This window comes from Bactrocera tryoni, chromosome 3, assembly GCF_016617805.1.
Source record: "Bactrocera tryoni isolate S06 chromosome 3, CSIRO_BtryS06_freeze2, whole genome shotgun sequence".
NCBI lineage: Eukaryota > Metazoa > Arthropoda > Insecta > Diptera > Tephritidae > Bactrocera > Bactrocera tryoni.
Genome location: NC_052501.1, coordinates 28,159,248 through 28,171,893, shown reverse-complemented (window position 1 = coordinate 28,171,893; position 12,646 = coordinate 28,159,248). Strand labels below are relative to the sequence as shown.

The 12,646-nt window shown below is 34.8% G+C and overlaps 1 protein-coding gene across 5 annotated transcripts in view; it reads right to left on the bottom strand.

Moving 5' to 3' along the window:
• Positions 1-12,646, bottom strand: part of LOC120770160 (protein GDAP2 homolog) — a 105,366-nt gene that overhangs the window by 30,729 nt on the left and 61,991 nt on the right. For 4 of the 5 annotated variants that reach the window (XM_040097361.1, XM_040097363.1, XM_040097362.1 and 1 more), the window contains 2 exons: positions 8,612-8,748; positions 5,972-6,066 (listed from right to left, as the gene is read on the bottom strand). In XM_040097361.1, the coding sequence (XP_039953295.1) occupies positions 5,972-6,066; positions 8,612-8,748 (232 nt within the window). Of the gene's footprint in view, positions 1-5,971; positions 6,067-8,611; positions 8,749-8,849; positions 8,893-12,646 lie in introns of those variants that run through there. The other variant, XM_040097364.1, reaches the window with a different exon arrangement.

Here is a 12,646-nt window from a genome sequence, read left to right as displayed (position 1 = left end):
ATTTTTTTTATAGAATTTATGAAATCTTTAAATAAATATCTTTATATTAATTCATTTTTTCATAATATGAGAATGAAATTTGGAATGAGTATTTTATTCTTATGTATTCTGAAAAATTTCACGTTCAGCACAAATTGTGGATGCCAAAGATATAAAAGATACAAGAAAAAATTATGTTGACATAATTAAAACGCATTTTTGTGTGGCATGAAGAACCTTGAAAGCTAATATATATTCATTAAGTTTCTCTCGAAATTGGTAACATCCAAGAGGAAACGTCAGAGACCCTTTAAAGTTCTTATGTATACCTATGAATTCCGTAGTACTAAGTATATATCCATGAGCGTTTCGAGTTTAGTCGATTTAGTCATGCCCGTCTGTTGGTCCATCTATTCATCTGTGTATACGCGAACTGGTCCCTTAGTTGTCAAGATAATGATCTAAAAATTTGCACGGGTCTTGAACGTATAACATACAAGCTGAAAAATCCAAAACTACTCCTTGTATGACCAACTTTTAGCAGGTCTCAGAGAGCATTTTCCTATACTTAACTTGAAATAAAAAACCTTTACTTATAATTGGATGTCAAAGATCAAAGAGGAACTTTTGTGCGACAAGGCATGAATGCACATAAAAGACGCTGACTATATTATGGTTAAATACTTTGAACGGGTGTTATGAGAACAATGCGAGAACATTACTGGGAGTGGAAAAAATATGTGCTGTAAGTAAAGGAAGTAGATGCTGATACGAAATAAAGGAATGTAGCTGGTGAAATAAAGAATAATAGTTAAGCTATAGCAGTTGGAAGGAATTCAATTTCAAACTACGGAATTAATTTGGCTTCATAGCCATATACATACATAAACGTAGCGCTTATTAGAAGCGATCAGCTTGAAAAAGAAACTCATATAGTATATCTGCAAGAAACTTTCCCTTAAAATAATGGCTATAGATAAATTTAAGTACAATTCGGAGTTAAAAACTAAATTTGGAACCATCTTAGCAACTACTAAATTATTTATGCCTTAACTGCAGAGTCTGGTGCGTTTTGGAGTAGCCTGAACAATGGCAGTCGTATAAATAACTATACTTATTGGTATAGCGCTACTTTCAGATGAGTTGATTCGAGAGTAAAGCCCATCTCTTGAAGACTAGAAGTTCAACTTAATAGGTTGCGAAAAAAACCATTCAAATAGTTATATATGTACTTCTCTTGGCACAAATGCTTTTACAAAGCCGACGCGCTTGAAGCTAATAAGGTTCAACAGATGCAAGCGGTTTCTTCTTCATGGAGGCGGTGAACGTCCATGAAAGCAAACAGGAGGAAGTTTGGCAAAATAAATATTATTCTGAAAGTTCAACATAGTCATCCTCCAGCTGTTGTAATGTCTTAGCGGGGAGTTTCTGCTAAAAGCAGAAAGGTTAAAGGTGAGACAAAAGTGTACCAGCGTGTTAAGACAGTTACGTAATTCTCTGGAGAGCATTCGATGTTTCAGCAGCCTCACAGAAATTTGGAGTGTCTAAAAAAATCTGTGATTCAAGCAACGTCTTCAGTAACAATAGAAATTGTGCGTGCTGCTATTGATCAATGACCGAATCGGTTGAAGGCTTGGTGAAAGCAAAATGTGACCATTTCATACTAAATTTTGTAAATATCTCATTTAATATATACATATTTAAATAAAAATAACTGTATTAGAAAATGTGATAAAGTTTATTTTATATAATGATCAGAACTTGTAACAGAACTTATGGCAGGACTAAGAGGAACAGAAAGCAGAGCAATGCCATTATGTGAAGCGACGGCTTTTGGAGTTTCTGTGAAAGAGGTTCTGTGAAAGTTTTATATACTTTTATACTTAAAAATTAGCGACTTCAATGATTGGTTGAAACAGTTAAGGAAAGAAGCAAGTCCAATCCATAGCACATATAACTCGAATATCTTCAAATGTTTGCTAAATTTAGGGTGCCTGTGGAGTTTAGCGAAATAGCGAAAAAAATCATATTTCCTACCATTTGAAAGATTACATAAGAACTATATATATTATACTACGTATATATGTTTTTGTATTCACACACATATATGTATATATTACATAATTTCAAACATTAGGAAGTGTAGTCTTAGCTGCATACAAAACTCAATCGGATACTATTACGTGCTGCAGGATACAAACCCACCTCGTGACGTCATTGATTAACGACACGCATTTAAAGACGTCATCGTTGGTGCACACGAAGCTCGTGCACGAGAGGCTTGTCATATTTAATGGTCTATACATAGTATACATAAGTACAGCTGAATTACCATAAATTAGATTGGTTTTGATAATACGGTTTGTTCACAATACTAATATATATACCCTAGGTGCCATACAAATATATTTATACATAAACATATATATGTATATACCAAATGTCAACAAAAACCCCCACTACAAAACTCTCACTCCTTTTACCACTCATATATACACACATACATATGTATATTAATATATATCAACTAACTATTGGCATGCGTCTGTTGACGTCATTGACTTTCTCAAGGTGGCACCTACACCGTTAGTCGACTAGAACCGTTGGCACGACAAATGCAGAACGTGCCACAAGTCAAGCAAGTGGAATGAATTCTAGTGAAGGCAAAAGTAAAAAAGAAAATTGTCTATAAAAATAGCACAAGGCCTATTTATAGTCCACCAATGTTTGTTTACAATTTTCTTTTACAACTACAACAATAATTTTTCTAGAAATTAAATGACTGTCAGCGTTTGCAATGACGAAGAGAAGGTCGTAAGTCGTAAAGGCAATCGCTTTAATAGCAATTTCTAAGAAAGCATAGTTCTAACTGTAAATATGTTACTAAATAGTTAATGAGTTAACCTCGTGTTGTGTAATGCGAGTAATGAAATATTAACGCTTTCCCTTGTTGTTCTATTAAGTTCGGGCGGAGAGTTTATGCCGAGACAAAGTCGACGCCGTTTTTTTTTTTTTTTTTAGGAATGTTTACTGTAACCCGGGCGCTGCGTGGACGGAAGGTAGTTCTTGTTTTGTTTATCTAACTTTTTTTTGATTTCTGCAAAGCGCATTTAAAGTCACTAAATTGTAATTGAAAAGTGCGCAATATGATTCTAGAGTGCTCACATTTTGTCATAAACTCGAGTTTAAGAATGTTAGTGCTTTCTGTTCACAGTTCAATGAAGCCTCAGTTTTGAGGTGAGTTGTCATTGGAGAGTTTATGAAACTCGGAGTTTAATTTTACAAATTTTTTATATACGACGTAGGTCGTCTAACTGCTTGACTCAGTTTTTTAAGGTAGAGTTTAACAAACTCGGAGTTAAGTATACTAATTTGAGGGCTTTAGAAAAAAAATTATCTAATTTGTATGTAATGATCAAATGTCAGTCCTAGTATTCTTAGTGAAAAGTTTAACAAACTCGGAGTTTAAGTAGACTAATTGGAGGGTTTAAGATACAAATTGATCTAGTTTTATGTAGAGCTTCAAATATCAGTCTCAGTGTTCTTAAGGAAGAGTGTAAAAAATCGGAGTTTAAGTAGACTAATTTGTGAGTTTATGAAACTCAGAGATTACTTTGAATACTTTTACATAAACAATGTCAGTGTCTGGGTTGCCAGAGTCAGTGTTTCTATTGGTGAGTTTAAGAAACTCGGAGTTTAATTTTATTATTTTTTCTTATCTTTTTTATGTAGGTGGGCAAACTGCCGCACTCGGTTTTTGAGGAAAGAGTTTAAAAAACTCTAAGTTTAAAAAAACTAATTTGAAGGCTTAAGAACAAAAAGTTTAATTTTACTACTTCCATGCATACAATATCTGGGGGTGTGATGTCAGCGTAAGAATTTTCTCGATGAGTTTAATAAACTCGGAGTTTATACTAAGATATATATATTATATATGTCTGTTATATACGATATTTGTGCCTGAATTCTCAGTATTAGTGCTACTAACGAAAAGTTTAAGAAAGTCAGAGCTTAATAAGGCTCTCTTCATATATTCGATATTTTTGACCAATGACTTAACTCGTATGACCATTTTTTGTTACAAACCAAGGCTGTATCTCAATAAAGAACAAAAGCGGTTAACAGTACTCGTGTTATGACTTTATATTCGTAAATTAATATTGTCAATTTCCTAGAAACCTTTAAATTTCGTCATTTGAAATAGAAATTAATGACTGATGCCTAACTATTTAGTTCGTTTCCACATGAACTTAACCCCACCTTAGCAACTACTTCTTTGTAAAGACAGCTATATGTAAAACCATGTTTTATTCCATTATTTAGTATCTTTTCATTTATTTCAGGCGACGTGTGTTTGACGTAGAAGAAGTTGTACAAGTAATACAAGTGACGTGTGCACAATAGCAGATTCTATTACAATTGCTGTTGACTTGACATGCCATAAAAAAACATACATATTTATAAATTGTCTAAGGAACGCACTTCAAGTTATTTGATATCTGTGGAATTTTTTTAGTTGAGTTAAATATAAAATCAGAAGCAGATATAAAGGGTGTTTTTTTAGTAGTGTGGCATTTTTTCGGAGTTGGTCATTAAAACAGTTGGTACTTCATTTATACTATAGTTTAGTTTGCCATTTCATAAGGTATAGACCTATTACTGAGCAACGTTTGGAAATCGATGAGTGATGATAACGCACAAGCCATTATTGAGAGAGAGATTATTCATATTTCTGCAGAAATGAAGCCATTATGGACGGCTCAGTCCGGTTATAGTCCATGTGGAAGAATATATGTCCAAGATTAATGACTTTTTTGTACCTTTGTTTGGAGGATATTGATGTGGATGACCTTTGGTTCTTACAAAAGGGCTTCTGCTTACAAAATAATTAATTCATTGAAGAAAAATTTTTGTGAGCGCAGTATCTCCAGTCGTGGACCCATTGCATGCGCTTACTGCTGTCTTGGAAGAGAGTATTCGCCGAGTTTTTGCTAATATACGTTTTCGGTTACTGCAAAAATTGGTCGATTTGGTCTTGGTTGGAATTTATTTGAGCCAGCCGCGCCGGTAACTTGTCCGTAATCACTCTTAAAATATAATGGAAAAACCGCATCTTTACAAAAAAGCTAAATTCTTGCTTGAACCAAATGCGTTTTATTTCATCTGGAAAACTACATGTCTAATAAAACACCCTTTATATGTATAACCTCGTATGCAGTTCAGTTCTGGTGTGTTCTTCAAATAAAAGGTCACATTAAATTCTAAGTTTTGAATACTACAAACTGTTACATTGCTATAAAAGTTCAAATTTTATTAGTTGGTTTATGTATTAACTCTGATCATTTAGATAGCCAAAGAAAAAAGGTATAAAAAAGTATAAAAAAATTACCTTATTATATTCTTAATTAATGTAAAATATTTTAATTAGAAAATCTCACAACGTTCATAGCAAAAATATTTTGTATATGCAGTAAATAAAAATAACCCCTTTTTGTGTACGAGGCCGCTGGTCATAAGCCTTTAGTTATTTGGTGGGGTTTCGATACAAAAAAGTGATAAGAGCCAAATAACATAGACATATGCAATAAGTAATAGTAATGTTTAATAAAAAATACAAGCTTCACTGTAGAGCTGCCTAGATATCCTCAAAAATTTGCCTACAATAGTTAAAACAGTGCCACCAAGGCGTATGAGTAACTTCAAGTAGTCCTTCAAAAAATCTTAAACATAAGCCTTGTTCTAGCTTACACTTTACTCAATTTGCTATTTATATATGAATCTGTCAGTCGTATAGCCAGTAATAATAATAATCTAACACTCGAACTTAATTTGATAAGTTTGAGCAGCAGTGCGTATGAGTAACATAAATGTATTATCCTATCATAGTTTTATATTGGAAAATCACTTATATGTATTGATCATGTGCTATTAAGAAAATGTACACATAAGACTTTATTTAATATTTCATTATATATAAGCAAAGAGCACTCACCTCTCCTGATGCTCTAAGCCTTCCAGTCCGTCGGCAATGACGCTCTCAACAACGTGATTTCGATTGCCTAATAAGTGTTGTCTATCCAAATCGATCTGAAAGTGAAAAAAACATTTAGAAAAATTTAATTAGGAAAAATAATGATAAATATATTAATTTTGCTACTTTTTAATTAAGATTATGCTTGAAAATATTATCAGTCAGATTTTGAAGAGTTGGATAGTAGAGATGTAAGCCGAGCAGCTGAGTTCGGTGTTGATTGTTGAGTGTACCACTTCAATGGGTATTAAAAATTAAAAACATAATAATGAAAAGTGTTATGTTCTATATTTTAACTTTAAAAATATTACATATTATGATATCGAATGCTTATTGAAAGCTCTAAGTAGCTAAAGAAGTAGTAAAAGAAAATCCTTGCGTCTAACAAAAACGCCTAACAAAAAACAAAAATTGGACATGCTTTCATTTTTAAAATTGTAAATTACGAAATAAAAAGTTGAACTCAATATTCGCAATGAATGTATAACAACAAGAAATATAATACTTTTATCGCCCAACTCGATCACTTCTTAATACTGGTTAGGCGCTCACCAAGCATGCAAACAAGGGTTAAAAGTGAACAAACTGTGCCGCTGCCGAAGAAACGTGTTTTGGCAACGCATTTTTTAATTTAGAACAAGAATCAAATGCGATTTTTCGAAAAGTCGGAAGAGAAATTTGCTTTTTGTGATTAACCGCACAGTTTTGTTGTGTTTTTATTTTATTTATATTTTTTTTTAATTGTGTACTTTAAGCTTGATTCGGTGCTTTTATAAAGCATTTTATTGGCGACAGGTAGGTCAAAATTAATTCTTCGCATTATAAATGGGGTCAGAAAGGCTGTTAAAACCATTTACGAGGTTAGATTGATAAGTTAGTGTTTTGTAAATATATATTTTTTTTTAATATGGAAAGAAATTATTTTCTTTATTTAGAAGACAAGAAAATGAATTTGCGAAAACTATCTTGATTATTAGATTCTTTCGAAACAGAATTCTGAATTTGATTTATGGTGGGTTTTAGTTGTGCTATGTAGGTAGTTAGGCAGAATGGCTGCCTGACGACAGAGCTAGGCTTATAGGAAACCCGTTGTGAAAACATCGAGACTAAAAGCCCTACACTCTATTGTCTTCTCTCTGAACTACCCTGTGCTCCTGATGAAGTTCATCAGTACGAAATGTTTTTCTGTGAAACCTTCGAAAGGTCTTAAAGACTTGCATTTGCATAGAATACATTTTATAGTCTCTTCTTTTCTACCTCCTGACAGCTCCTATAATTGCCTTTATATGGTGTTCCCAATCTTGCATTATCATGTGTCCTAAATAGATAATGGCATGTTAGCACTTTTAGAGTTCTTAAATATTTTTTTTTTAATAGTCGACAACTGTGCTCCATATTCCATTCAGACCATGTTTACCTACTTGTTGAGCAAGTTAAGGATTGACTCCACCGAGACTCAGCTATATTGTATTTATAACGTGTTTGTCGATTAGATATAAATTCCTTCTTTTTCGGAGTCTAATTGTAGTATGGTATCGGTTCTGGCTAGTTCATTTGCTTCACAGTTACCAGTAATATTCCTAGGGCCTGGAACCGGTAGCAGGTTTGTTGTAAAAAGGGTGTTAGATCCACTAAGGGATCTAGGTGGTACCCTAAGAGAGTTAAGTGATTTTAAAGTCCCTTGGCTATCTGTATATATATAAAAATACACACATATTGTCAGAACAAGAAGGATTTCCTTAATTGCTGTGATCTTCGCTTGGAAAACATTGCAGTGATCTGGTATATATGGAGAAGGAGCTGGCTACACTTGGAATCTCCAAACAGCGAAAAGAAAGGACGACTGGCGCGCTGTTGTAAACTCGGCTATAATCGGTGTCTACGCCAATAAAGAAGAAGAAGAAGGTAGCAGTGGGGGTTTCAGTAACCCTTGTATTCTCCTGATTAGCGATTTCCGCTGAAATTATCTGGCTCTAAGACACATTCCTTTTCCCAACGGTTTACAAACAGCTGATTGCTGACAGACGCGGTGTTGCAGTTCTAAGCGTTAAATTGAAAACACATTCTTAAGTCAAACCGTGCTCGTGAGAAATTGCGCATGAAAGGTTAGTTCATCTTTCGTCTCCGTCTTCATTTCTCTTTTTCTCCGTTCTTTTCTTTTCTCGCTAACCCATCTAAATCGCTTCGTATTTTGTGTTAACAAATACAAGGCTCAACAGGTTTTAAACCAATTTCGAGCAGCTTTTCAATTAATAATTTTCCACAACAAAAGTACAAACGATGCGCTGAAATCGGCTGTGGAAGCTGTTGCAGTCCGGTTTAGAACCGTCGCGAGAGCAGACTGCTAGCCAGGCACTCAACCCGCAGCGCAACAGAATAATTTAAAAAAAATCGATGAAAAAATTCGAAAAAAATTGTAACAAATTTTATACAAGATTAAATTTCTGTTCCACCACAACACAACGACTGACATACTGACACTTCGGAATTTTATCGCGGCGCGCAGTGTTGCCTTATTTACTTTATTTCCTCGCATGTGCTTAGGCATTGGTGAACAAAAAGACACTGTATGTAGAATATTTGGTTGTTTTTGCAACTCACCTGCATCTGTGAATAGGCGGACGATGTGACGCCGCCATAACTGTTGAGGCTCACGCCGTTCATGTCGGCGAAACCGCTCTCTAAGTCCGAATTGTTGCCTTCCATGTCGTGTGGGCTGTTGTCGGAATCGTCGTCAGCTGGAAGAAGCAGACATTTGAAGCAAAATTAGTGGACATTTGGAACAAAAATAACAATAAAGTTTATAAGTGTGTGTGTGTGTGTGGAACTTAGCATTTACAGGAGAACTCAAAGGAGTCGTTGATCATTTTAACTCTGTGTGTATTTGTGTATCGCGTTATAAATATGTAAAATAGATGATTTTTCCAATGAGAAACGCAAAGTAGAAACTATTTTTAAACGTTATTATTTTTTTTAAATTTAAATTTTTTTAATTTCTAAATTTTTTAAAATATTTTTTTTAAATTTTTTGTTGTTGTATGTATATTTTTAATATTCCTTTAAATTAAAATTGATTTTGAATTGTTTTTTAATTAAATTAATTTTTTTATTAATTTTTAGATCGGATTAATTAAATTAATTTTCTATTAATTTTATTAATTTTTTTAAATTTTTAAATTATGTAGATTTTTTGTTTCTTGTATTTTTAAATTAAAAATGATTTCGAATTATTTTTAATTAATTAATTTTTTAATTTTTGTTGTATAATTTATTTCTAATTAAATTTTTATTTACTTTTTTTAAATTAGTTTATATTTTTTATGTTATTTTTGAAATTTTGTTTTATTATTATTTTCTTTTAACTCCGCACTTCCAATTGCGCTCGCTTTTAGTCGCCTTTTGCGCGTTCTCCTTGCTAACACGCTCGCCGCGCTTTGCCTGTTTATTTTTATTTCCAATTTTTGTGGTTTTTATTTGTTGTTGTTGTTTGTTTCACGTTTCGCCTGCGCTGTCTTCGCTCGCACAATGACTGTAGTGACATTTAATATCCGACTGATTGTGACTGGACCGAGCCAAGCAGTTCATTGGTATACACTTGCTGCTCGCTTTCGCTGTTTGGACTGAAGTGAAGCTGTAGCAGTCGACAAGTTCCACATGCTACACTAGCCGCGCTCGCATGCCCGCCTGGCTGATGTATTTGTGATGCCATGTGCCCTGAACCGCCTCCTACTATTTGCTCTGCATATCCGCTTGCCAGTTGCGAGTTGTGTTGTTCTGTTGGCTCGTAGATAAAACAACTCATCTTTGCTCGTAAATTCAACTGACACTTACTACACCCATACACACATATACACAGACGCACTGACGCTCGAGATAAAAAGTTATTTATCCCCTTTAACGGTCCATATCGAATTGTCCAAATATTTAGGTTTTTGTTCTTTCTAGCTCTCAAACTGATAAGCAGATCAGTTTCTGTTGTAGTTGTTGTCCATTTGATGGGCGTAGTGTAAGATATATAAATAAAAGTGAGTCGGCCGGTTTAGAATGAAAAAAAAACTCAGTTTTTTGTGGAGAAACGGACAACATGTTGTGATGTGTTTTTATGCTTGTATCTAGGCTCAATCGCTGTGCAGTAAAGTTAAGGATAGGAGACGAAGCAAGCTACTTGGAACTAATAATTATTAGGCAGGAAGTTTTCAGGGATACAGAAAGTAGCTGCAGCTCTCTAAAAGTATAGTGAGGCTGAAATGATGTCTAAAAAGTCGACATATATGCAAGCATAAGTGGAGCTCCCAGAAAAACTCCAAGTCATTCATAACGTTATTCTACATTTACTGACCACAAACTTGTTCTGGCAGCCAAGTCAGCTGTTAGACTCCCTGTTAGTCGTCTAAGTTACTTACTTAGTTCCCGTTTTTAAGCAATACCACGGATTTTTGAAATCCTATAGAATTAAATTTAAATACGGTTCCCAATATCGCCACTCCTTCCAGAGAAGAGTGGGAAAGGTGTGAGGTGGTCAAGGACCGAGGGATAAGTAACTATAAGGATAAGTCCAAACTAAATAATCGAGTGGGAGGTGCTGTCTTTTCAGCAAAAATAGGTACCAGAATCGCCTCCAACTACCAGCCTATTGCAGTTTTTTTCAACCGAAGATCACAGCCTTATTGCTCTGACAAGGAGTGTGTATTTATATATTGTATGTAGAATAGCTAAGCAGTTTTGAAAGCACTTTAGTTGCTCAAGCTTTCATTAAAGGTAGTGAAAGAATACTTTGATCTCTTGATCTTTTAGTGGATGTAACATCCGATTTCACGATAAACCTGAGTGAAGCAGATGAACTAGCCAGAGCAGGTACCATCCTACAATTAGACTCCGAAAAGAGGGAAATTATGTGCCTCTGGCTACTTGTAGATATGTAATGAACAAAGATGTTATAAATATAGCCGAGTCTTGGTAAGATCTATCCCCAACTTGTTCAAAAAGTCGACAAACGCGTCATGAATGGAATATGGAAAATTCAAAAGGAATGACAAAAGAATTATAGTATGAGTGCAAACATATCATTAACTAATTTGCAGACATGTCTGAGGACTAGGAACACCATATATATATATATATATATGGTAGAAGAAGAGGAAACTATAAAATATCTTCTAAGTTTTGTATAGAAAAATGACGCTATTTTGGAGCTTGCAATGATAAATCTTTTCGTACTGACGAACTTCATCAGAAGGCCGGCGTTGTTGAGGGAGAACATAATAGAGTGAGGCGATTTTAGTTCCGGCGTCGTCATAAATCCATTCTATCTGGCGGCCTACTCTCTCCGAAGACAGCTGGAACTGACACGCTGAAGCTAATGGATCGATTCCAATAGAACGATCGCTAGTTACATACCACTCCGGTGATGGCGAATCACTTAATCATAAATTTACTTTAAAGATCGCCACCGTCCATGCAGATTTATACTACATCTTGATAATATAATATTCTGCTTTCTCTTAGAGTAATAAAATTGCCTTTTTTAGTACTTTTTGCCGGGCCTTTCTTTATCATTGTTCAGTTGCAGGTACAATTTAAGAATTTTGAGTTTAAACACTTGGTTACATTTGAAAGAGACGACTAAGCCAGCATAACTGTTACATTTCAATCCTTTGACATGTGTACAGGCCCATATGAGGTTGTCCAGTGCATAGTTCCATCATATGTTAAAACTGTTCAGAGTCACTAAAACTTTAGGATTTTCAAATCGGTTATCTTAATCGAGAACATTTCAAGAATATATTCATATATTAAAGCAATAGTTCAAGCTTTAGGCAGATGTTATATAGGCCGGGTTTCATGCTCACCGAGAGAGAACTTTATTTCAAAAGTTACCAGCATGAGTTTGTCACTAGTACTGGAGATGGTTCTTAAGTCGTACAAAGTGAGTACATCTTCTCTCTTTGTTTAACAAAAACCAACTCTAAATGAGATAATGTTGTTGTTGTAATGGTTATCTACCCCCGTTAAGGATTAGATACGTTTTTCTCGAGGTCGGACCATAAGGAGAGACGTGTCAGATGTGTAGGCTTTGGTACGCAAAGAGGTGGTTATTATCCTGCGGGGACCCCCTTGCACACTGGACAACTGAAGCTCTTCGTCAGCAATGGTAGTTGTTTTGACTCCGAGTACGCCATTCACTATGAGGGAGCCTGTGAAGGTGTTAATAACTCCACTTTGAATGGCGGTCAGTGCATATCTGAAGTTTTTAGCGTCCGAAGTCTGGTCGGCGTATTGTTTTATGTCGTCGACGTACATAGTTGGGGAAGGATCTCTAGATGTTTTTAAGAGGCGGTTCAGCTACAAGCAGGTAACTGCAGGGATGATTTCTGCTGTCTTACCTTCCTTGTCTGCGTTTCTCTGTATTCAGGCGACCATATTGATGCGACGTGTTATGCGTGTTGGTGATGACTCTCGAAGGATGCACTTAGTACATTTTCGAAAGAAGTGCAAGTAGTTCAACAGCTACAGTTCAGTCGAAATTCTCGACAAAGTATGCAAGGAAATGCTGTTTAAAATTTCGTTCAGTTTCTTAGGGGAGGAGTTCGTTTCTGATTCCAGCAGATTTTGCAAGTATTTAAAATTAGTTTCCGT